The 26,879-nt window shown below is 42.8% G+C and overlaps 1 protein-coding gene across 1 annotated transcript in view; it reads right to left on the reverse strand.

The window, feature by feature from the left end:
- The window catches only part of LOC102373839 (inactive N-acetylated-alpha-linked acidic dipeptidase-like protein 2), a 315,106-nt gene that overhangs the window by 143,653 nt on the left and 144,574 nt on the right, over nt 1–26,879 (reverse strand). Inside the window, exon 8 of the mRNA XM_025212511.1 lies at nt 18,614–18,709. Coding sequence (XP_025068296.1) covers nt 18,614–18,709 — 96 coding nt within the window. The remainder of the gene's footprint in view (nt 1–18,613; nt 18,710–26,879) is intronic.

Raw genomic sequence — 26,879 nt, forward strand, 5'->3', positions numbered from 1 at the left:
TAGGCAGCTAGGGTTTCATTTAAATACAATGCAATGGCCCATTAGCCATTTGTTTCTCCTGGCAGCCCCACTGCTCAATCTATTTTAGCACTAACTGCAAGGTTGTTTTATTTTCAGAGCACTTATCAAGGGCTTTTTAAGTAAAAGAAATCAAACAGGAAAATACAAAATGGTGCTGCTGCTGCAGCTGCCAGCAGCTGGCTTCAGGGCTCCCCTGTCTCCCCAGGTCTCAAGAGCTTCATAGGCTACGTCAACAACAATGCCACTTTTCTGTCTCGGACGGCCAGAGCCGACTCGAGTTGTGTTAGAAATTGGTCGTACGTTAGGGCGGGCTGGTGAATGGAGAGGCAGACACAACTTATTGGTTGCAAAAAACTTTACTCACGCCGCTTGCAATCACGACGCAGGTGGTCCAGTCATCTGAACAACCACGCGAGTTGTTCCAGCTGGCGGGGCCCAAGCCAGTTAATCCGTCCGCAGTTCGAAGCCGGCAGGGAAAGGGGTACGTCGGGGTTGCGCTCGGTGACAGGAAGAAAGATCGATAGGTGATCAGTCTATCGATCGGCAGCCGCAAGTCAGATAACTTCAGAGGCACTCTGCAGCGTGCTCAAAGCTCTTCGACTTGGGCGGAAGTCGCACGGAATTTTAAACGGCCAGCAAGCCAATTACTAGCCGCCACGTGTGAATAATTTAGCACTGGCCAATAGCGGGGCACAAATTTACATTCGAATAGTGGGAACTCTTTGCACCGTGCATTTCTGTGCTGCAAAGAAGAAATGCATCCTGCAAAGGAAACTGCAAATTGGCGGGAACTCTCTCCTACACACGGGTTCTCAATTGCAGCAGAACACTCTGCCGTGCAAAGGAGCTCTCATGTGGCCAAGAAATTCCACAGTGCCGAGGCACAAAAATCACTGGGTTGTGACATTTTCCACTGTAAATAGTGGCAGTTTCTAATGCTCTGCATTAACTGTCAGTGTTAAAATATTTCCCTTCTCTTCTTCTTTTTATATTTTTTCTTGTGTTAGGAACTCATCCTTCCTGTTCAAATAATATCCAAACAGCATTCCACTTTAAATAAAAAGGAGCCTAATATAGTGTACTTGCAATATAGTTCAAGTAGTTGAGTTAAACTGCTTTGTATCATAACAATCCAGGGCCTCTTCTGGAACAAAAAAGGTGCAAACAACTTATCTGGAAACCTAATGTGTCCCCATGTGCTGGGTCTTGAGGAACAACACTCTGGTCATAAATAGGATGTAACTTCTGTGTATCTGAAGGAAAAGATGGGTGGATTTCCGCCTATAGACCTGCAATTTGCCAGTCTACAATCACAAAAAAATGCAGCTATCAGATTTTGCAAGCAGCAGAGGTAAGGGAAATTAGAGTACCTTTTTACTAGCACAGGCACATGGGGAAAAATGTAAGGAAGACTAGACTAGAAAACTACAACTTGGGAGTGTACATCTACAGGCCAAAAGACAGGCCTGGGGCAGTAGTTAAAAGGAATAGGCTTCAAGTTCAGTAGAAGGCACCAAAATATTTCGGCTAGGCACAGAAATTACACATAAACTGGTATGTGATTGGAAATTGGTTCAAATCTTTAACACAACAGAAGTTCAGTGCACATAAACCACCCCTGGATAAACCTGGATGGATGTAGCATCAGACTTAACTGATTTAGGTTAAATTGCTTTATTGAACTTCTGTCCCAGACCCCTGCAGATTCAAGTTAACTCACAGTCCCCCAGCATCTCAGGATGCTTTTCACCTCCTCCGCAAACCCCACCTTCAGGGTGTGTGAGCTAGCCAAGGCCCAAGCTGTCAGCGCCAGCCAAGCAGGGAGGCATACTTCAGCACCCCCGCAGCTTCAGGCCTCAGCCAATGCAGGAATGTGTCTGCATTTCTGGATTCAAAAGTGAATATCTGATCACCTGCTTATTGGTTCAATGTAGGCAGCTAAAACTAACCTGCAAAGATTGAATTGGGTTTTTTGACTGTCTGTACTTAGCCTTGGAATCTATTCAAGAATGAACAGCCAAGATGAACAGAATCCATACAAACTTGTATAACAGATAAGAAAAGTTTAAAGGATAGTACAATGGACATGAAAGGGATGTTAGAATGTCATAATTAAACTAGTGAATTGCCCATCAAGAACGACGGTGTGTGTGTGGTGGGGAGGGGAGGGATGGAGGGAGTAGGATAAGTTTGCTAACCTTAACCCTGCCCTGCACTGCCACCTCCCAGGATATGGGGAGGGAAGTTTGCCCCACCGCCGCCTCTGTCAGCACTCTGCGCCACCGCCGCCTCTAAGCAGCAGGGTTGGGGGGGAAGGGCAAGGCCAGAGGTATTGGACTTGCCCCCTACTCCATCCGCACCATCATGGCGGCACTCCACCATGCTGTTGCCACTGCCTCCTGTCTGTAATGCTCTTGGAGCACGTTGGTTGTTTCAATAACCAATCAGAGTGCTCCAAGAACATTACAGACAGACAGGCAGACGGACTGACTAAGCTCTTTACTATGTTAGAATAAATTCATTAATCAGTAAATTGTAAGGTGCATGGCACCAAAAGTAACTGGATAAAAAGTCATTATTGTTGAGGCTAAACTTGCAAAGATCTCGTTGGAAGTAGTCCTATAGTTTCAGTGTTTTAAAAAATGAAATCCTGACCAATGGCATTAGGGCAGGGGCAGGCAATTATTTTGGGTGGAAGGCCGCTTACAGAGTTTTGGCAAACTGTCGAGGGCCACATTTCTCTCTCCGGCACAGAGAAACAGGAACAGCCTCATGGTCCCAGGCCAGAAGTCTCTGCTAGGCAGGGGCTTCTGGTTGGGGGGGGCAGGGCTGGGCGGGCGGACCTTGCTGCTGGGTCCTGCTTCCGGCTTCCCCTGGATCTTTGACAGACAGCCAGAAGCAAATAAATATTAATTTTCTAAATTTTTTATGGGCCCCGCGGGCCAGACAGAATGGCCTGGCAGGCCACATCTGGCCTCTGGGCCATATTTTGCCCACCCCTGCACTAGGGAGAGGGGCAGTTACCACATTATTAGTTCCCATATGATTTAGGTTTTGAGGGTTTGTAGATCCAATAGGTAAAACTTAAATTTTTATTTGACATCCAGATAATTATCTTTGTTTTAGTACAATGTTGGGGGAGGGGAGGAAATACAGGTCTACTCACGCAGATGTTGATAACAACAAAACCAGAAGTTAGTAAGTAAGGAAATATTGAATATTTGCAAGCAGGGTATCATAAGCAGCATATTTTTGTTCAAGGTTTTGTTCAACCTGTACGCTCTTGGTACAAATTACATGACATTTTTCATGTGTGAGAGCAAAGAAGTTCAGTAAGTGTGGATACTTGTCTGCCCACTTATGCCTCAGAGGAAAAGGGCTGGAACATATAGGCCAAGTAAGGACACTACACTTTTACCAGTATAAATGATTGGAAACCACTCTATACCTGTGGCAGAATACCATCCCTGTCTCTCTCCAAAACTCTGCTACCTGACAGTTTGGTTACCATGGTCACTCCTCTGCCCCATCTCTTCATGTGACCCTGAGCTGTAACCTGAGCTGGATACATTCCTGAAAGAGGGGGGTAACCTGCTCCCTCTGCCTATGTGACTAGCATCACATACCTGGGTCAGGGCTTAAGCTCCCTATTGTTCTAAGCAATGCCAACCTGACTGGGAGGGGGCTAGAGACCCTGCCAGTCTACCTGGCAACCAGGGATGCATTTCAAATTGGTTGGCTGGCAGCCAACAGTTGCTGGCCTTCATTGGACCAGGTAAATGAGGTCATAAGGGCTATATAAGTTAAGGACTGCCCAGGAAGAGGGGCAGCAGCCATGATGAAAACTCAGAGACAGGAGAGCTGGACCATCTGAAACTTGCTCTCTTGAAACTCATGATCAATGAACTGGCTGCCTCCAGAAGGAATCTCCACCTGCCTCTGGATGATATTTGAGAGTGAGCTACCTGAGATCTAACTAGATATATAGCTTGCAGTAACACAGATGCGTGATCAAAGACTACCCAGCCACTCTGTTTGCTCTATGGGATTTCTCTGATATTGCTCTACCCTGTACCCTATTCCAAACCTACTCCTTCTAACCAATGAAGTTCTCCTTTGTACCTAGCATGGGAGACTTATTGGGAGAGGGTCTAGATTATGCCTTGAGGTCCCCTTGGTTTGGCTGACTAAGGGAGACCATTATTTATGCTTCAAACTAAAGGAAGCACCCCAAGTTCTTGAAGGGGCTCAAGTACCCTTAAGGACTACTAGGCCTGTGTTTCCCAGGGGGCACAGGGCCAGCATCAGTCCAGATCCTGGGTGGAGGCATCATTACCCCCAGGCTAGCAGGTGTGCTCCAGGAAGGGGGTCAGCCAGACATGAGGCACCCCCAGGCAGGCACTCGGAGCCTGGAAGGTGGTCGGGTGCAGTGAGGTGGGTGGCTCAGTGCAGGAGCACCCCCTACTGACTCTCTACAATACCCATAACAGAACAGAAGTTTGATGCACACAACCAGTCTAGACCAGTAACAAAACAGAAGTTTGGCACATGTAGACTAGTTAAAAAATGGTGGCATCCAAGCTAAGATTTTCCACCTCCCACCCACAAAGGGCAAATGTGTGTTCTGTTTACTACCGATCTAAACTACGCCACTTACAAAAACCAGATAACCTAGATCAATTCTACTTTGGGCTTTTTGGATGTCTGTACCTAGTTATATAGGGAATGTTCATGTCACTAACTCATCTATAGTGCCTGGGCTCTAAATAAAAACTAGATTTCAATTTCCAGGTCTTGCATTCAGTTAACTTGCATTCAATTCACTTTAAGGAAAGTGTTCATTTTGGAGCATCACCACTGGAGAATACTTGTATTGAACGTATCATTTGTACCTCAGTAAGAGAGTAAAACTGAACTATGTGAAAGAAAGGATCAAAAGGGATTTTCTTCTAAAAACTGAAAAGGCGAATGCTTATTACTGTTTTATTCTAGGACTTCTGAACCACATCAGTGATTAAAGTATCTAGTTTTAGTTTTTGCAGCTGCCTAATTGGAGTGTAGTGTAATCTACATCACTAACAGTTTCCTCCAGAGGTGTCTGTCAGCAGTTATAACTCATCATAAAACCAATTATGTCATTCTCTAGCACACCTTTCATCATTGGGGTCCCTGCTGAATTAAAATTGATAGAAAATTTTTATTTCTGAGAATCTGAGAACTGGCAAGTGGCCCCACTGACATTCCCTGTAGTACTGCCATGAGAGGTCTTGGAAACTCACAATTCCTAAGGAACACACAGGGATGGATCCAATACACAGTGGCACAGAGACACCCCTTCCCCGCTCCCCCTTTGATTCCTGTTCCACCCAGCAGCTGCATTAAGGGAGCTTGACCCACCTGGCACAATGCCCGGGCTGGGCTGGAGGGAGAGGAGAACGCTGGTAAAAAAGGACACCTGGGAAAGAGGCACATGGAGAGATTTGAAGGGGATAGGGTAAGCAGTGGAGAGCCCAGCCAGTCATATGCTGCTCGTGGGCAAGGTCTCATCCCTCCTTTCCCCCCCCCTCCACCTGCCTAGTGCAGCTGCTGCCATTGGGAGGAAACCACCTGGGGAAAGTCTCTTCCCCCTGTATCTCCTCCATGTTGCCAGCACTGCTGCTGCTGCAATGAGAGAGCAAACTTCCCACTCTGAAGCCATCAGGGAATGCATTAAGCAGTGTGGAGTCCAGAGCCATGCTCTTCATAGTGCAGCTATTTCCCATGCATAGCTAACTGGGCTTCACATCCCAACCTGTTGCAGCTTCACTTAAATTGCTGCATCTTAAACTAAATAATAAAGCCCTGGGCCCCTAGCATATTAGTAAAGCCCTTAGGTTTTTTTTAACTGGAGAAAAATGTGTTATTCAATGGCACACCATACCACCTCCACCCACCTTTTGAAAACCTTAGAAAACCCATGGCAATGCACATTACTTTATTAAAATTAGCCCAAAATACAAATGCATTTGCTTAGTATAGGATCCTGGGGGCCTCCCAGGGCAGCAGCAGCACCAAGCTGGCCACTTGGAGCCCCTCCAGCAGCCAGAGTGTGGCTCTGGCCAGCCAGACTCTGGTTTCTGGTGGCACAAACTGCTGCTGTGCATGCTGTGTCACTTTTGTTTTTAGCAGTGTTGTTTTTTGATCTCATGGTGTCCAAAAAAACCCAAACACTGAGCTGCAAATCAGCAGCACAGCAACCAGATGCGCGTGCATTGTGTGTGGTTTGCAGCACTTCAAACAGGTTTGAGATGCCACAAACAGCAGATGTGTGCTTGTTGGGATGCACCCAAAAGTGCTTTCTTTCAGAATTCTATCGATAACATTTATGGAAAAATTGAATAAACTGTTCTTGTACATGCTCAATAGCTGTACCATTTCACATAAGTTATACCTATGTGCGAAGAGAATCACATACAGACTATTTGCACTAATTTATGTATTTCCCTATACTAATATTGTCTCACTCAGAGAACAAAACTGATTGAATATCCATCTCTTACAGTGTCTTGAGACCCCATTTGTGCTACTCTAAAAATAAGCACTCAATTCATTCCTACCACTTTACCACCAGTTTTTCCATTTTTAGGCAGCTTGCATATTTTACCTTTTGTACAGCACCTTTTTTCTCGGACTGGACCTTTCAGCAAACTACCAGGGTCACATACATGCTAATTTGACAGATATCCTGATCCAAAAAAATCTCCTACATATCCTGCTTATACATTTACCTCATAATTTAGACATTTATTTACCATTCATTTCACCTGGCATACCCAGAAACCACCTCCTCTCCAGATAAATAAGCCCATCCATCTTATGAAAACTATAGGTTTGATTGTCATCCTTGGGACTGATTGCCAGGAGCAGTAGCTCTGGTATTTACAGCAACATCTGCAATTGCTCCATGATGTTTCAACACTGAAAACTGGCTGTTATACTCCAAGAAGCTCTCCTCTGGCTCCTGGTCTTCAATTTGTGTCCTGGCAGCAGACCTCAAGCCTATTCTCCTTGTAGGTCCCTTATACAGATACAATGAGCTGTTTTGGGTTTTTTTTTATAGAATAGCCTCTGGTAGACGTTACAGTTGTTTTAAGCATTATATAGTTGCTTAATAGCAGATAATCCACACACTATTTCACAAAGGTTCTGCTGTACTTCTGTCTGGGGTACCGAAGACTTCAATTTGCACCTTAGGATGCCCCTCTGAAAACCGTGCAAGATTTTCCTTCTTGAACAAACCCTTTATACATACACATACACCCTTTAGCTAGCAGCAGCTTATATGTCTCACTCACAGAGCACATTGCTAACTGCAAGCAGTTCAGCCCCCATGACCTAACTAGTCCATGGCTTCTTTACCTATATGACCAACATGCTAGAATAACAACTGTTATAAGGTTTCTATGCTTTGAATAGCCAGGACCTGGATTAAGATTGGCAATAAACTATCCAAGACACAACCCACGTTCTTCTGGAATCAAATAGTTTGGGTCATAAATTTTCCCATATGCATGGCTCTATACATTGATAGCACCCAAAACGAATACAATATTTCACTAGCCACCTGTATTCAATTTACCTGCAATTTTGAATTTGATAATGCATATCTTTCAATTCTACAGCATCCTCACAGCTGGGTTTGAATGGATAAATCCTGATTTAGTGAAGTAAATAGTGTTTTTATGATAATCACTATCCAGTACATGTTATTACTGAGAGTTTAACATTTTCTCTGTTTCTAAATCTCAATTTGATATGACAAAGCTACTTTGGCTTCAAGGAATATATACCAACTGTGTCCTAAAATACCGATTACTGTGAATCTTCCAAGAGACAGAATCATTCCAATCAAGCCCAAACTGGTCGCCGAGCCATGACTATAATTTAAAATGTATCTGTTCTCACAAAAGCAGCTGAAAAATAGCCTCTTTTAAGTGTAACAATGGTGTGGCATTGCAAGCCTGATGGGTTTTGACTTAGCAAGGGAGATATGTCTTTTCCCATTACAATTTGCAGAAGGAAATTAAACAATTATGCATAGAAGGAGAGATTATTGTTAAAAAAAAATGCACAACCCCCCCAAAAAAACCCCAACCAAAAACCTAACGACAATTTGAAGCACTAGCTCAGTGATTCTCAACTAGCATGCCGTGGCATGCTGGGGTGCATGGAGATCCTTTCAAAGGTGCTGGAGGGTGCCAATCAATATTAATATTGTTCAATGTGCAAACATGATTCGCAAGATAAACCCAAGATTTCCAATAGGAATTCATAGGGTCAAAAACATCCTGCCCTGTTGTGGTCTTTCTGAGTTCTTTGCAACAGAAGAATTTTTTTTATTATTGTTCTTGTAGCCAAAAAATTAGTGAAAACGAATTGCTGGCTTTTTCCAGGTGTACCTCAAATTTGAACAAGGGTCTGGAGTCTAAAAATGTTGAAAAGTAGTCATTAGCTAATGGGCACACAAAAAATGGATCAGCTGAGACTTAGAACTCTTTTAGTTTTAAATACTGTATATGGAATACTTTTCAAATGAAAGTTCAAGGCACTTGATTTAGAACATATCTAAATGAAATATTTCAATACTCTCAGAAGTCTTTCCAATTAAATTAAAATATATTGAATTTTGATGATTTTTCAAAAATGACAGGGGAACCAAAATGACACTTCTGATGGAAAAATGCTTCTGTGGAATGTCCTTGACCATCCTAAATCAGCTGTTAGCAGCCCACTTCCCCATCTCGTTTCTAACATCTTTGGACCTTCTTTTCAGGAATTTGCAGATAAGGCGAGATAATCAAACAGAAATTGTAGTTGCACTGACAGCTTATTGATAACTTATTATGTGTATACACGCATGTACATAATACATGTTCTGTTTTTATAACAGCAGATCATTAATTGGGCAATGCAGTTTTAAAACTTTGCAGATGATGTATTGATTTTTCTCACTGTAAAGTATAGCACATAATGATAACATAATTGGAGAAGCCAAAGGGATTTCTGCATTTACAAAACATACATGCGGTTTTGAAAAATGCAGTGATATTGGCAAATATATCTTTACTTTGTTTTCTTCCACTCTAGGGAGGAAACTAGGATGAGGAAGGAGGAGCTGGATGGGAAAGGAATATTATTTTTTGTTATTTAGGTTACACTTTGTCTGAGTTGTCAAACAAAGCACTGAGAGTATGTGGACTACATTTATAATGCTACTGCAAGCTGCACCCATCTAGTCACAATTAGCAATTATCGTTTTAATTACAATAGAGTAGGACAAACTCAGGATAGCAGAGGTACAAGCCCAAGATTTCCAATTCCATTCTAGTTCTACAGAAATGAGCAAAAAGGGTTCCAGCAATTGGCATTTTGTATACATCATTAATGACTATCTCTTGACTCCAGTATGCAAGGCCATTTCTTCCCATCACTCTCTGCATAAACAGGAAACAAAGTCAGGCAATATAATAACTAATATCATATATCCATGGACTAAACTGCCATACTGCCTTGAACTGAGCGTTGTTAAGGATTGAGCAAATTTTCTTGTACCTGCACCAGAATTTCTAGGGTGAGATCAAACCAGTACAATATGGGAAGGAAGGCATAACATATATGTGTTCAGTATGGGCATAGCCAGATTTAAATCATAATTACTCTGCAAGTCCAGTATGTTTGGCATACTTGTAGCCATTTACTCAGTTAATTTTTGTACAGACAAAGTGTTTTTAACATCCTGTATTATTTGTTGAAAGGTCAATTCTGATGATTAACTTCAGCTTAAATAAGGAATCAACTCTGCTGACAGTCTCATTTTGGGTAATAATGGGCTTATAAACAGCAAAAGAAGTTAACTGTATAAGACATATCTTTAGAAAGCTATAATATTTGCAAGTAATATAATGAAAAACAATAAACTACACACTCTCTGCCAGAAAATATATAGCCAGTATAAAGTCCTATTTCAGGAACTGAGGTTTCTTTGAAATTTAATTATACATTCGTGAATGAATAAAAAGGGGAACACATGTCTGTAACATATCCCTTCTGAGAAATGGGAGGTGTTTTAAAAACTTATGCCCTCAAAAATAAATTCAGTTAGTGACAATTTTATTCTTTATCAGAAACAACATTCTGAATACATTTTTAATTTTCTCGTTTCTTTGTTTTTTTACTTATTTATTATGTGAAGAAAATGCAGCGGACATCTCTCCATGGAAATACTTTGTTGTGACAATAATTCAATATTAAAATATAGACCTGAGAATATATAAAAAGACATAACTTGAGTTCATCTCTTCAGAGTACCATAATGAAAATATAAAGTATCCTTTCAGATTAAGCAGCAGCATTTAAAATGTGTAGTTAATGAAATAAATGTATAACCATCTTTCTTTACCTCCTAAATCCAAGCCATATTTCCACTTCAGAGATGCCAGCAAGGAAGTAAGGCTTGATCATTCAAACTGTAAGTTATACCGGTGTTTTCGTGGTGTTTAGAGAACTGTATCAAAATTCTATTAGCATCATGAATACAACTTCCCTTTGAAACTTAAAAGTCCAAGTGAAAGACAGATACTTTCTCTTTTTTAATTCCTAAGAAGCTACCAAACTCTATTTTCAAAGACACAAGATGAAATGACATCTCGGGAGATATCGTGTTTCTTCATTCCTATCCACTACTACTTCTATATTTTCACTGGGAAAAAATGTAGATACCTGTCTCTCTCTCTGTTTCTTTTCCAGACAGTACATTATTCTAAGTAAAACCAGCAAGCATATGGTAATGAGTAAACTAAAAAAATATGTCTAATGGTTTGCCTCATAATAGGACCAAAAAAACAAATCCAAAGCAGCACGTCACATGCAATATTCACAAGTGCAATATAATAGCTGAATTGTACTAACACTCATACAGTGACCATGGATAATTGATGAAAAATGGAATGGGACAGAATAGGTACAATTTAAATGATCTATATCTCCCATGTAACTGGAATTTCTTTTCCTTTACCAGATCAGAGATTTCCATTAAAGGCAAACTGAAATGTGTTTTTTCTTTTGAGAGAAATAAAACTTTATTGATTTTTTCTCCCTTGAGGGGATCACATTGAAAATCAATATGTATGCAGTATACAGAGGGTATTTTTTTGGAGTTAGGAACATGCAGATGATATATCAACTGAAAGATGTTGGTCTACTCCAGACTAGGAAGAGATCTGAAAAACACTGGAATGTCAACAAGTGAACAGATAATGCAATTATTCTTTCCTAGACTTTGCTTCCAGTCTATTTAATGGCTAGCCATGTATTTTAAAACGTTAAAGAAGATGAAGCAAAAAGAACATGAAACCGAATTGTGCCCAATAGATTTTCATATCAAGAATGTCTGTGAACATCAAGAAAGGACTTGAAGGTCCAACCATAAATGAAGAAGCAGTTGGGAAGTTCTTTGGAATGCTGTTGCCTCAGGTCAACTTCAATGTTTGTGCAATCCTAGATTGCTATATTTTAGCAATCCTATGTTATAGGATAGTTAAATCCTATAACCTGATGACTGTAATATTGCTCTTTCCGCTATGCAATCGTTCAAACATATTTTTTCTACATCTCCCTTGTGTTTGCATTTTTTCCTTCACTCTCTTTGGGGTTTTTTGCCTAGTATATAGGATGGTGTATTTTCATTTCTCTCATTCACATTTCAAAGTCCAGTAACTGTTCTCCCTCTATCGCTCCATGTCTGTCTTCCTCTATCTTTTCATCTATGTTGTGTTCTTCCCAGGCAGCCTCATGTTTTTACAAAGTCCTTTAGTCTTCCCCTCTTTATCCTTCTTTGTCGTCTTACATCAGTTCCTCCCCACAGTGATTGCAAAGGAAATTCTGCTTGATTGCAGAATCAGTCCTCAAGCATATAGCCTGTCTCAAGTAAACTCAAATAAGCACATGGACTAGGATATCTGTATGCATGGACTACGACATCCGTGTGTGTGAAAGTTAGTCCAGAACTTATGTCCATACTTAAAGTTCTTGAAAGTTCAGCATGCTGTGTCCTGAACACAACAAGGAATAGCATAAACACGCCAAGTGCAGGGAGGAGTGATGAGTCCTGCCTGACAAGGTTCTTTGGGTGAATCTGATATCTTTTATTAGACCAACTTAATAAAAGATATCAGATTTACCCAAAGAACGTTGTCTGCCTATGTCCTTAGACCAACACAGCTACAACCTACACCCTTGAGTCCTGCCTGATACATTTGAGATTTTCTGAATAGACTGTCCTTATTTGAAATCAGTAGTCAACAAGCATGAAGACAGTAAAGAGACTATGAGCATTATTTTCTGATCCTAAAGCACTTAACTTTTTATGCAGAATGAGCTACACGAAAAGATGCCAGCTTTTAAACTTCCGACACCCCCTCTACATGTGCCGGTAAAGGTGCGATTGGATCTAATATATGGTCCACATAATTGCATCTCCTGCCAATCGCATCTTATTGCCAGTGCAGGGGGAGTCCGATCCTCGGCTCCACCTGCATTTATAAGCAGCAGGCACCCATGGCTGGGAGAGCCCTTTTCTGAGGGGCCTCGCAGCTGTACAGGCCGTGTGCAGCTGGGACTGAGAGACCCCATAGCTCCTGGGGCTCTGGGTCCTGGCCAGAGGTGACTGGTAGGTGGGCACGAGGGGGCACGTGCCCCCCCTGACAGGGCTGTCCTTGCTGCTGATGTCACCGGCTGCTTCTGCAGGTGCTCGCCAGACCCGTCCCCACCGCCGGATTCTGCGGGTGGTCACCAGCCCCGTCCCCGCCGCCAATGCTGCTGCTGGCTTCTACAGGTGCTCGCCAGCCCTGTCCCCACCACCAATGCTGCCGCTGGCTTCTGCGGGCGCCCCCATAGACTCAGGAGGCATGAGTGGCCTATGGTCTTGGCTGCACCTCACAAGCAGCAGGGACCCAGAGACCCTGCAGCTCACAAGACTCTGATCCTGGCTGCATGCAAGATCCCTAGCTACATGTGAGGGGCAGCCAGGAGCCAGAGCTCTGTTAGGTGCAGGGCTTTCAGTCCTGGCTACAGCGGAGGCATAGCCAGGACAATGAGCCCTGTGTAGGCCCAGAGGTTTCATGTATCCCCGAGTCTTGGGTATCATAGCAGCTGCGATCCCCAAGGCTCAGGGGTTGCACCCCTGCAGCTAACAGCCCCATCAGCTAATAGATTAAAAATTTGAGCTTGATAGCACCCAGCTATAAAGTTATTACATATTTTCAAGTTCTAACTTTATAGCTGGTTGGAGCTTTTTATCATGTGAAAGCTACTTTGCATGTGTAGCTGATCTCAGGGTAACTGCACAATTAACCAGTTAATTGCACAATACCTGTAAAGTATAGAGGGGGCCCTACTGACAGGGATATTTTAAAAACAAACAAGAAGAGAATATGGGTGATTTTGATGTCTGCCATATTGCCAACATCAAGCGTTCAGAGATCATGAGACAGTACATAAAGTTCATGAGGCTGGCTTAAATTTCAAGAGATTTAGAAATTCATGAGGTTTAAAATAATAATTAATATAGGGTTCTTTTTCTTTGTCACGCTGCTTGTGGGTACTTTTGAGTCACATTTTTCAATTTTGTTTCTGCAACCAGCTTGAAACTTTAAGAAAGCTGAGGGAAACCTGAAACTATCACAATTCCAGAAGTTGGACCTTAAACAAATTTACATATATATCAAGGCTTGCAATATAAATGTGAGAGTTGGTAACACTCAAATTTCCAGTTTTCCAGGCTGTTAATACCTAGCAGGGCTTTTCATCTTCATCCATGCTTCTGCATTAAAGATTCTTAGGAACTTAACCTTTTTTCTGTAAAATGCTTTTATGACCTTCATGATATTTATTTACATGAACTTAAACTTGAATGCTCTGTATCATTTCCCCTGGAATCCAACTGCTTACATTCAGGCTTCTAGTATGACTACATCCTTTCCCCCTTCCTATTCGGTATACATATACTGTATAAAAATATACACGTAGACCTACTGCATATTCTAAAAATTGATATCACTGAATTATGTTGCAAAATGGTAGCCGAGTCAGAATACTGTACAGTACATTAATGCTACTATTTACTGCAAGCATAGTTAGAGGCTTTTTTTTCAACAGTTATCTACATTTTGAAAGGCTTTTCTTCCCTTTTCTTCATAATAACTAGTACTTTAAAATAATTAAAGAGTAGGTACCAGTAACATAATGTATAAAAAGAGCCATCAGGCAGAAGGAAGTTGGATGTATGGAAATCAGTGTCAGCAAAAGTCCAGTGAAAAAGATGCTAGATTTCATAAAGTCTTCTCAGAACCCAGACTGCATTTCTTGTTTGGACAAGCAACCACAAGTACAAAATGTATGTCTAAGAGGGCACACTTACATCTGCAAATGCTACTGGATGGGTTTACTCCAGGGTAACATACTCTAGAGTAAACACACTGTGGGTAGGCGTCTACATGTGATTTGTAGGACTGTGTGAAGCTTCGGGTGGTGATTCAATTCAGAGGAGATTTGGCCTGATTCGGTGGCCAAATTGCTGAATCCAAATCGAATCAAGGGACCAATTAAAAAGTCCAAATTAATTCAAAGCTCTCCAAATCTTCAGAAAAGATTCAGAGAGCTTCGATGATTCAGACAGTCCCCAATGGCTGCAGCACGGAACTGAAGCTGGACTAGGAGCTGGTAAGAAGAGGAAGGGGAAATGGGGGAGAGGGGAGCCTGCTCCCCCCTTACCCCTGCCTGTTCCCCAGCCCCCACATGGCTGCCCCACCCACTCCAGCTCCCGGTACTTAGAAAAAAAGCCCTACTCACCGGTGCTGCCGGGCAGGGGGCGATCCCCGCTGCCCCCACTGCCCCATGCCATGTAGGGGGCTCTGCTACAAGCTCCCCCACCCCCCACACTCCCCCAGCTTCCCCATGGCTGCACTGCCTGCCCCAGCTCCAGCCATTTAAGAAAAAAAACCCAAGAAAAACCCCATGACTCACCGCTCCTGCAGTGGCCTTGGGGCTTTGGAGGGCTCATGCAGAGGTCCCCACATAGCGTGGGGCAGTGGGGGACAGTGGGGATCACCCCCCACTTGGTAGGAATGGTGAGTCCAGGGGGTTTTCTCAGTTTTTTTTCTTAATGGGCCGGAGCTGCGGTGGGCGGGGCAGCCATGTGGGGGAGGCTGGGGCAGTGAGGGGGGCGGCCATGGGGCTCATGCAGAGCCCCCAAACAGCATGGGGCAGTGCTAGCTGCCCCTATGGTGGATCAGGGCAAGGGACTGGGACCTGCCCTGTTCCCCATAGCTCTTTCCAAGCCCTATTTCCTCAATCGCCTGATCCAAGCACAGGGCTGGGAAAAAGCAGCAGGGCTGAGACCTGTCCCAGACCGAGACAGTCCCTAGTCAGCACCAGGTTGCATGTGCAAACTTCCTAGTGCAGCCTGGGGCTGGCCAGGAATTGTCCCCATCAGGGGAAGGTCCTAACCAGCTCCAGGCTCGGAGGGGAACTCTCCCCCTGCAGGGAGCTCCCAGCCCCTGGGAGCTGCCTGCTGCCGGGGTAGGTTCCACCACCAGAGCCTGGGTGGGGACAATGCAGAGTGGAGGTTGAGAACTACATACTGCCAGGGCAGGGGGGACATTGTCCCTGCCTGGGCTCCAGTGGCGGAGCCTGCTGCCAGCTCCTGGGGCCAGGGAGCAATCTCACGGCCCCTGCTGCCTGGCTGACTGGGAGCAAATTTGCTCCCAGTCAGCCGTCTACATGTGCCTTACTTCACAGTAATTACTCGGCAGTTAATTTTCTATTTGCAGGTACCAAAGTAACTGCCAAGTAAAGCACATTACTGTGCAGTACGGGTCTACGTGTGTAGATGGTGATGCTTAGATCACAGTAATTTGCTCTACTATGCAGTAAAGTGTCTTGTGTAGATGCACCCAGAGAAGACAGGCTTGCCAAGGATAACTAAACATGCCACCTCAGACACAAATGGCAGGATTTAGTGAAAAATACAGACTTTATGATAAGTAACACAAATTTGGGGGATTTCATTATCACAGAAAACAAAAATCCTGACATCTAAGGACCCCCTTACACAGGCAGGTAAAGGCACAATTAACACATAATCCACACAATCACTCCTCCTGCCATGCTACATGTACATGGCAGGAGGCATAATCGTGGGATCTAGCATAAGATCCTATCACACCTTATGGCCGATAAAGGGGGAGCCTGGGATCACCATCTTTAGCTGCGGGACTCCCATCCCCAGTTGTATGTGGGGTGCCCCTGGAGCTGGGAGATTGCAGCAGCTGTGGTCTCTCAGCTAGGGCACAGGCTACACATGCAAATTATAGCTGGACAGGAACCAGCTATCAAGTTATTACATATTTTCCAGCATTAACCAGATATTTGGTTGGACCTTTTTAAGGCATCATAGTGAATTTGTATGTGTAACTAGTCTAAATTAGTTGCACAATTAGCAGGCAACTGCACAAGAGATGTAACATGTAGAGGGGGCCTAAAAGATTTCCTCCTTACCCACATGCTTAGTTAAAAGGAAGCTTGTACACTGAAAGAATATGACATGCAAATTTTTGTTTTTTAATAATGGAAAGACACCAAGGCTTTGTGTCCAGTGCTCCTGCCTGTCTCCACCCTACAGCCTCCAATTTGGCAGTGACAAGCCTAGAAATTCAGTGGTAAGAGAGATCTTAACAGAAGTAATAGGGAGCACTACATCAGTGAGATGTAGTGTCAACACACATATTTTTACATTTGGGTGAATTCAGCCCCTGGCCCTTCTGTAAACTGAGCCTGTCCCCATGTTGAAATCTGCGTGCGGACGAATACTCAAAGGAGGACATTCACATTCCTTATCTCTATAAAACTGCTTTTAGACACGACCTGAAACGTATAATGAAAATAAACCTTATCATTTTGCATTAAACCTTATCATTTTGCATTCTACATGACTTTTATACAAGAGGCCTCCAATGTCAATGGGAAGCTACAAAACCACAATAAAATCATGTGCAAACTTCAATATATTTAGAGGTAACTGTCATACTGAGAGACAACGGTCTTATTTCCTTATTAAATCATGTTCTTCTCTACTAATCAACATGCACTGAGGAAGTCTCAAAGGCAGATTATTCATTGTGGTCAAGGTCTACCATCTAAGTATGATTAATTAATTATCCATGTCTTCCTTCAGCCCCAGGGTTCAAGGGTAGAATTTGAGCATCACCTTTTAAGTTGCTTTAGCATCAAGAACCCATGCTATAACCATCTTTCCTTCCAGACAGGATCAGAGAGGACTTTCCTATTATTCCTGACCCTTAATCTCCAGTGCTTCTAGACTGCCAGGACTCAAAAGACTGTCTGAGATTTTTTTTTTTTTTTTGTAAATCCAGAGCAGTTACTGTCTATCTTGCCAATGCAGCTGCTCTGACTACATGCTAACTCTGTGCACTGACAATCCTCGTAATTTTGTTGTTGTTGCTGTTAAAAAAACTGTGTCCACAGCAGCTGCTTTTCTAAATGAAATAGCTCCAAATGCTCAGAGAAATCTGTTCACAAGGCCTGAATATTTGTAGCTTACATGAAATCCTGTTCTTCCTTAAGTTATCAGTGTAAAATGTGTCTGAATCCATTATGTTCAATTTGCTTGAGTCTTGCATCTTGTTAGAGCTACAGTTTATTGGACGGATGGAAGGAGGAAGGTGGAAGAGAGGACATGTGATATAAGGAGGAAGGTGGAAGAGAGGACATGTGATAGGGTCATGGGAAGCTAGCTGGGCTACACTATTGGGACACAGGACTGAGCCTCAGGCCATACTGGAGGGATGAGAGGGGAACAAGAAAATATGCGGATACTGTAGGTAATCATTGGAACTTGCCAAAAGGAAAGACAATGACACTATATGGAGAAATATTCCATCCACTGACAGCTCTGTCTATGGGCCCTCCAGAAATGAAAAGTCACACAAGTCATTGTTGGGAAGTCTTTCTGCAAGGGGAAGCTGTGTGGTCCAAGAAGCAGACAGGCTAAGTTGCCTTGGGGATATTCTAATTTAGTAGATTTCTTGAGGAGCCTCCACTGACAGAAAATCATTATGTCCTAGCCATAAATGGTAAGTATTTCCCTCTAGTAAACTCTCAGACTCCAAAACTGACAGTGATGAAAGTGCTATACCGTGCCAACGAGTGAGATCTAATTCCCTGCAAAAAGGGCAGCGATCCCCACAAAGTGTCAGCTCTGTACAAAATGCTACTGACCACCACACAGGAATTACAAAAAATATAACATTTGCAGGATACTATATTTCAGTTGTACAAGACAATCAATATACCCGGTAAAGCAAGTACCAGTGCTAATTTGAACAAAAAGCCTGTGTTAGCTTTTAAGTGGGAAACAAACAGATCACTAGGAAAGAGGTATTTCATCTTTGAAAACTACTTCTCTGATTCATGAGCATATTTTTCCCCATGGAAAAAAAATATGTAATTTCAAGTGAGATACCTCAATACCAATTACCTTAGCAATGATCTCATGAAGGCTGAAGGAAGGATCCATCTCTTCAGTTACTGGTTTATGTGCTGGAAAAAGAGCTTCAGAGAGAAAGCCTGGACCCTGTGAAAAGGCAAAGGGAAACCAATTAGGACTCCATATTGATTTCCCTCTTCAAATGCTTATTGGATTTTCCTTAAAGATTCAAAAGATTCCAGATTGGTTTCAAGTTTTTGCTGATTATTCGACTTTGTTTTACAGATCTAATTAACTCCCTCCAAGTGTCTGAAAAAGATGCCAAAGTCAGGTGTGTAAGTCCATTCCCAGAACAACAGTTGTCTTAGCAATTCTACTTGCAAACACGGCTGAGTCTTTGCATAGAAGAAGAGCTATCTTCACTGCTTTCATTTTAAACTAGCTATAACTTGACATTTGATTTGATGAATTGTGTTTATCTTTCAGATCTATTTATATGCAGCAATTATGGATATATGCATATCTCCCATGCAACTGTGCTCTGTGTGTACACAGTATTCCCATCTACATAATTTGTTTTAAATCACTGAAATAAATACCCTGAAATCTTATATTTTGATGATGAACATTATTTTAACAACAATGTCAACCTGACAGGTAATGTTCAGCATGTGAACTTCTTTTTGTGAATAAAGCTCTAAGGAGATATATGTTATCCCTTGGTTGTCACAAGGAATAACTTAAATTAACATAGATATTCTGTCTATAATAGATTGTGCTTTATGACCACAAAACCCCATACAAAATGTACAGTCTGATTTAGGACAGGTCCAGTGTAGTGTAAACATTACACAAAGCCTAGTCAGAACCAGGTTAGCCTTAGAACATAGTGGCTAGGGACAGGAGTTACACATAAACTGATTTAAGTGATCAGAAACTGGTTTAAACTTGTAACCAATCAGTGCACATAAACCAGTTTCAAAATGGCTGAAACCGGTTTGAGATAAACCTGGTTGAATGCAGTATCAGACTTAACTGATTGAGCTCAAACCGGTTTATGGAAACTCTGTCCCAGACCCCTTCCTGGTAAAAGTTAAGCCAGAGTCCTCCAGCATCCCAACATGCTCTGCAAACCTGAGCAGTGCTATCTGCTCCAGCAGAGCATGGCTGCCCCTGCCCCTCTGCTCCCTAGCTGGAGCACGGGTGGGCAAGGGTGGGGGTGTGGCCAGATGCTGGCCCCCCTAAGGCAAAAGTGGGGCAGGGAAAAGGTTTATTCCCCCTCCTCCCCTGTCCCACCAGCATGGACCTGCCAGGAATTTCTACACTCGCTGCTCCAGTGGTGGGGGCATGGCGAGCCCTGGCAGTAGCCTCAAGTGAACTGGCCAGGAAGAGGGTTTAATTCCCCGCTCCCTGTCCCACAAGCACAGACCTGAGCCAGGGTCTACCTGGCACTCCCTGCTCGCTGCTCCAGCAGCAGTGACACGGCCAGCCATAATGGCCCCTGAGGCAGAGGGGGCAGGTAGAGGCTTTATTCTTCCCTCCACCCCCTCGGCCCCCAGGGGAATGCAGCCAGGGTCTGCCAGTTTCAACCACTGCCACCGCCAATTGCTCCCTGAGTGGGGTGAGTGGTGGAATAAGCTCCTTCCATGCCCCCTCCACCAGACACCAGCAGGAGGGGGAAATAACCCCCCCCCGTCCCCTCACATAAGGGGGTCATGCCAGCGGCATTTGGCCATGCCCCTGCCCCTGCCCCTGGAGCAGCAAGGGGGTAGGGACCCTGATGGGGGCAGCACCACCTGTCATGGTTTCCAGGGAAGTAAGCCTCTTCCCAGCAGGGGCCTGTGCTGTGGGCAGCAGCAGAGTGAGGTGGGAAGGCATGGTCAGAGCTGCCGCAGACTGCATGGGGCAAGAAGCAGCACCACGGCTCAGAAGGGTGGCCATAACCCCGCAAGCTCCTCCTAGCGTGCCACTGCCACTCTCCCTGTGCAGTCTGCAGCAGCTCTGACCACCCCGCTCCACTCCTGTCCACAGTGCAGTCCCCAACCAAGAAGAGGCTTCCACTCCCAGGAAACCATGATAGGGGTGCTGCCCCTATCAGGGTCCCTGTCCCCTCACCACTCCAGCAGCAGGGACTGGGTCACAGCCAGACACTGGCTGGCATGGCCCCTTTAGGTGAGGGGGCAGGGCCAGGGGTTATTTCACTCCTCACCCTATGCAAGGAAGCGGTCAGTGGTGGTGGTGGTTGGGGCTGGCAGACCCTGGCTGCGGTCCCCCGGGGGCAGAGGAGGGAGGAATAAACCCTTTCCCTGCCCCCTCTGCCTCAGGGGCCATGCTGACTGGTGCCTGGCCATGCCCCTGCCCCTGTTGCTGCTACAGCGAGGGGGAGTGCAGAGTGGACCCCAACTTGGGTCTGTGCTGGTGGGACGGGGAGGGGGGAATTAAATTGTCTCCCTGGCAAGTTCACTTGAGGCTACTGCCGGGGTTGGCTATGCCCCCACCAGTACAGCTTCTCTGCAGCCGAGGGCATGCTCTAGCACCCCAAGCTCCTGGCCTGAGCCACTGCAGGCATTTCTTGAATGTCTGTTCACTTGCAAATTGGTACAATATGGGCAGGTTAGACTAACCTGCAAAGATTGAATCAATTCAGGTGCCGGCTGTTTGAATGCCTGTCCCTAGCCCATGGAACTAAGGCTAATTCTAAAAAAGGCTCATAATGAAGATTAGGAATATGCCTCATCTAAATAGTAACATACAGAAAAGCTTTCTAAAACAAGCATGTGTATAAGTCCATGCAGTTCTTAGCAAAAGAAACACACACAGTTGTTTTATGTTTACAATCAGCACAGTGTGTGGCAGGAAGGAAAAAGAAGGGAACTGTTAGAGTTATTATTTGTCTCATTTCATTGAATTCTGCATAATTTGAAGGTTTTCTTATGAGTCCTCTACAGAATGACAGTTATCCTATAATCCTTCATCTGACAACCCTCACAGAGTTTCTGGGAAAGTATTAATGTGCAGATCCAGTTTCTAATTAAGTATGAGAGCAGATGGAAACCATCGTTCTCTGTGAAGGACACAGTGGTCAGAGGTTTGCAGAGGCAGAGAAAGAATGACAAGTAAAATGAATCTATATGTGCTCGCTTCACATCTCAGGGTAGAGACTGTGCAAGTCTTCCTAGGGCTCTGTAGAACACACAGAAAACAGTTCAATTCTGATTGCACTTTGTGGGCATGTCCCCACATGCAGGGCTACGTGACTGATGTGACAAAAATACCAGTGGCACAAATCTGTGCCGCTACGTTTTGCACCTGTGCATGCCCCTGCACCTGGGGTTGGTGTGGGGCAAACTGCTCTTGGTGGGATACAGGAGGCTGGGGCTAGCACCTGTGCTGGTTCCAGCAGCCTTACCTGGGGTTCTGGGGGCCTCCTGGGGCAGCAGTGGCACTGATCTGGCATGGCTCTGGATGGCCAGGCTCTGTTTCTCTGCACACCACTTCTTTCAGTGGACACCAGGATCTACCAGTGTCAAAAAACCCCCTTCCATGCTGCCAATTAGCAGCATGGCAAACAGGTGAATGTGTGTGATTTGCAGCACCTCAAACTGATTTGAGGTACCACAAACCACACGTGCGCACTCAACTGGATGCTCCCTGTGTGTGCAACTATAACAACATAAGGAACATAGTAACAATCAAGTAGGGCCTTTGTCATCCCCTTCAGCATCAGAAGCACCTAAATCATCAAGCGGCACTTTGTTTGCATCTCTGTAAAATTAAAGTTGGAGAATGCCTAAATTCTTTTCAGATTAAGTTGCAAGTAAGGTCCAGCATGAACAGTTTTACCTGTTCTAGCTTCTTTTCCCAAATTAAAACAGGCCACATTGACAGATGTTACAGAAATGTTCCTAGAAGCATACTCTTTTGATTTGATGTGGGCCTAGTGCATGACCAGCCTCAGCAGCAAACATTTTTTGAGGTTTTGCCACTCTGACATTTATTGATGTTCAATAGCCCTTGCCCATATCTGCCAGAAAGCACTCAAATTTGTACACACATATAGTGAAGTCCTACCTCTGGGAATCTGGTAATCATGTTATTCTCCATTAGCCAAAAAGTTATTTCCATTTACAGATTATATGCTATGAAGTGGGGGAAGGAGGGAGGGAGAAGAAAGGTAATGCGCCCCTCTAAATTTAAACAGGATGAATGTGTAATACCAGCATTCTGCAACATTTTCACTCACTCCTGATAACTAGGAGTGAGTGAACCAGGAATGTTTTCTGAAGCTTTTATTGTTTCAAACAACAGGAAGTGAGCTGGGAGAGAGAGTGAATTGAGAGACTAAGTCCGGCTTGTGCACCCTCTATCTATGTAGCTGAGCTTAGATCTTTCACACGCTAGATTTCGGGTTTTATGAAAAATGGCATTTGGCAAAAGTTTTGATAGATTTTAAGTCAAATAAATCATTGCTCTTCCAAGATCAAAAAAATGAGCTGTAAAATACATGTGAATATATACATCCATTGGTGGTTATAGTGATAACTGTAAAATACATATTGAAATAAGGGGAAACAACAATCAGCTAGACAGGTAAAATTTTCCCACCTTTTATAATTCAATAAAACCTTGGGGCTTCAAGATATACTAGACAGACTTTATTTACAGGTGTGTATCAATTCTATATCAGTGAACACTTCCCTTTCATTCTGGAAGAACATTTTCTGCTCGTTTCCAAAACTCCCCAAACATCCCTTTTAAAAAAATGATGGAATTAGCAGAGACTCATAGAGACACATGACTGAACATAAAGATTTCGGTGTTGTATAATTTGTCATAGAAGTATCAGAATAATAAATGAGTTTATATGTTCATTGATGTGATCCTTCCCTTCAGAAGAATACCACATTTATTTTACCACATTTTTTTCAGTACATCTCAGGGACAAATACACACACAGTCATTTTTTATAAAGATAAAATACATGCTTCAGGACTGATTCATAGCACCTATTCATCTTTATTTAAATATTTACACAGGAATTGGCTAATACAGCTATACTGTTTCATTTATTGGGGCTGATACTTGTCAGTTTACTGAAAAAATGTTAATGAAGTCTATCATTAGCTCTATAGCTATAATTAATTAAAAAAACAACTTAGGAACAGTTAGATTGTTTATGCTCATTCCATTTATTTCATTGAAAGTGAAGGATTACAGTACTAACTTTGTTGAATGAGATCAGATTATTGGTCCATCTAAACCTAGAGATCTGCCTTGGGAATCAGAAATTGGATAGTTCAGACACAAAAACTAAGTTTTGTGGATGATATCTTTACTGGGCCAACTCCATGGCTGGGATAGACTTAGACAAGCCTTTGAGTATCACAGTACCCTTCCTCAGGTCTCAAGGAATACTGTGATATCCAAAAGCTTGTTTAAGTCTATCCCAATGATGTTGCTGGTCCGAAAAAAGAGATCACCCACAACAATTCTTGCCTCACATATTTTTGGACCATCAGGGATATGACATCACTTTAACGCTATATATCCACAAACACATGCAGCCTTTTCCCTGTATTTGAATCTGTTGTATAACCATTTCCCTAGAGATACAACACTCATTGATCCAACAGGTGTAATCAACATGCCCAAGACATACCACCTCTTTAAAGAGGTCAGCTAACTTCATAAATTATGTTTGCTTCTTGCTATAACATAACATCATTCACGACTGTATTCCTGCAAATATTAATGTTCATAATGCTGAGTGCAGCCACTTACACTACATCTTATTCTGCACCACTACAAATACAAAAAGAGCACTCCAAGACAAGACTTTCTTTGGGTTTACAAAGACCAGCAAGAATCTATCAGGAAGTAGAATGAGATTTTCAAAAGTAGAATCCTAAAGTTCAACATCTAAAGCACCAAGTTATTTATACTTCATCATCTAAAGTCCCACTGCTTCCACTGAAGTTAAGAGGAGCTTCTTTGAAGTCTTTGGTTTTAGAAATTGGACCAGGTACCTAAAATATAGTTAAGTTTGTACCCTTTTTTTTTTTTAATCTTGACCAGAAGTTTTACTGCTACAGAGACATCATTTTAACCTCCTACAGATTTATAAAGGTACAATTTACTTCATAAATAAAGAGAAAGCCCAGCCCAGTTTCCTATTATCACATTTTATACAATTCAAATCCCAGTGCATCTGATTTATTAAGCCCTCTCTCTGGTTATCTAATACTAGCAATTTAGAGAAAATGTGCTGTACAATATGCATTTATAAGTATTTGGAGGTTCCAAACATGGCTAAGAAAATAGGCACTTGGCATATGGCAAAGATAATTATTACCCCAAAATGAAAGAGAATCTGTCTGCTTCCCTGTTTGATGCCATAAGATCTTTCATCAGCCACCGTCGATCAAAGCTCTTCTTTCTTCAAATGGAATTACAGAAACATAACTTTCTGTCATATTACAGCTGATGCAGAACACCATATGATGGTATGATTGATATAAAGGGCTTCAAACCATTTGTTGACATATGCTACACAGCAATGGAAGCAAGGCAGCTAATTTTTGCAATATTTCCAATGTTAAAGTAAGTGATGCTTGGGCAAAGATAACAACAAAGTATACTAATTATTACCCAGATAAAAAACTGTTTTCTATCAGAGAGGTGAAAAGATTATTGGAACTAATATTTGGTTTTATGTTTCTGAAGAAGACCTTCATGTTTGACTTTGGGGATTTTAGTCATCAACTCTCACTCATTCTCTTTAAGTTTTCTCTATTTCTCATGGATCCACCCCTATAGTACAGGGGTGGCCATGGAAGCTGGTCACCGCGTGCTTGTGCAAATTTTCAAGGAAACACATGTTAACTTCTGAAGAGCCACATGTGGCTCTGGAGCCGCAGGTTGGCCACCCCTGCTATAGTATAAAGCAGTAACCTTCTAAACTGCTATTTCTCTAAAGCAGGAAGAACAAAGATATATCAATTACCTCTAACCCTGACTTTAATAGTGACTGGGCACTTAAACCATCTTCTTCCTCTTTCAAAATTTCTGGTGAAAAGGTTAAGGTTCTGCTTGTCCACCTGCCTGCAGAAAAAAGACATTATTTCTGGGAAATTGTGAGGGTCTTGTCACAGAATTTGATCTGCATTAGGTCTCAAGGAAGAGAAGATTTGATCTTTACTAGGTTGGAGCACCTAAGCACTTAGAAAAGCTTTTCATAACTTTTCTGTCGAGACTGAATAGCAATCTCTTCCTAAGGTTAAATATGAAAGAAACCCAGTGGTTACATCCGAAAATTAGCATTTGCTCACAGTTCCCAAGAAGCATGTTATCTAAAATATCTCACTGGAACCCCTATACTTGGGATAAAAATAACACAGGTATTTGTTGGCTAAGGTTGGCTTTTGAAACAGTCCGCACTGTATGACACCTAATAGAAAGAAAAAGCTTATTCTGGTGATGTTCTTAACTAAAAATAAAGCTGCATTTTATTGTCTCTCAAGCGTTGTGATCATCACCAAAGCTGCATGAACTTTCCCAGTAAAATGAAGCCCACTCTTTATTCTAAAGAGTATAGAAAGTGATTTGATCCCACAATGTTTCAGGAACACCTTTCAGCATTTAACAGCAAGGGCAATACATCCCAGCAGTGAGAGGATGAATCAGCTTTCCCATTTATTCTTTCAGCAGGCTCACAATAGCAAGATTTTTACAGCAATTTGCTAAGCAAAGATGTTTTTCTCCTCTCGTAAACACACACTAAGAAAAAAAGAGACATTAATCCACAGAGCACTAAAGAGGAGTATATTCATCTTTAATGCCACCCACATCAGGAGTTTCAGTCACTCTTTCAGATCTTCCTCTCATCCTGTTCAAAACCAGATTCACCCAATGAACCTACCTTTCTTAATTGCCAAGTCAACCACTAAGGTCATGCCAAGCAGATGATTAAAATTTTAACCTCCCACTCTTAGCGACACCATGCCAACTCCTCCCTTGCCCACCACAGACAAAGCATATTTCATGATAATTTATCTTGCATCCTGACAAAGTGGGCAAGAAATTGGCAGCAGCAAGAGGAAGCAAGTTTCATCCACCAAGTTGGTGACTAGAAAAGATGGTAAATATCTTGGAATGGACAGAGTTACATTTCAGAGGTCCCATCCTCTTGGTCTTTTCCTTCAGTGTCTGGTTAGAAATCCACATCCGCATCATAAAGCCACGAAAGGAAGTTAGGTACTCAACTGTCAATGAAATTTGGGTTTCTAACTTACATTTGTGCCTTTGACAATTTTCCCTC

The sequence above is a fragment of the Alligator sinensis genome, unplaced genomic scaffold, assembly GCF_000455745.1.
Source record: "Alligator sinensis unplaced genomic scaffold, ASM45574v1 scaffold1447_3, whole genome shotgun sequence".
Lineage (NCBI taxonomy): Eukaryota > Metazoa > Chordata > Crocodylia > Alligatoridae > Alligator > Alligator sinensis.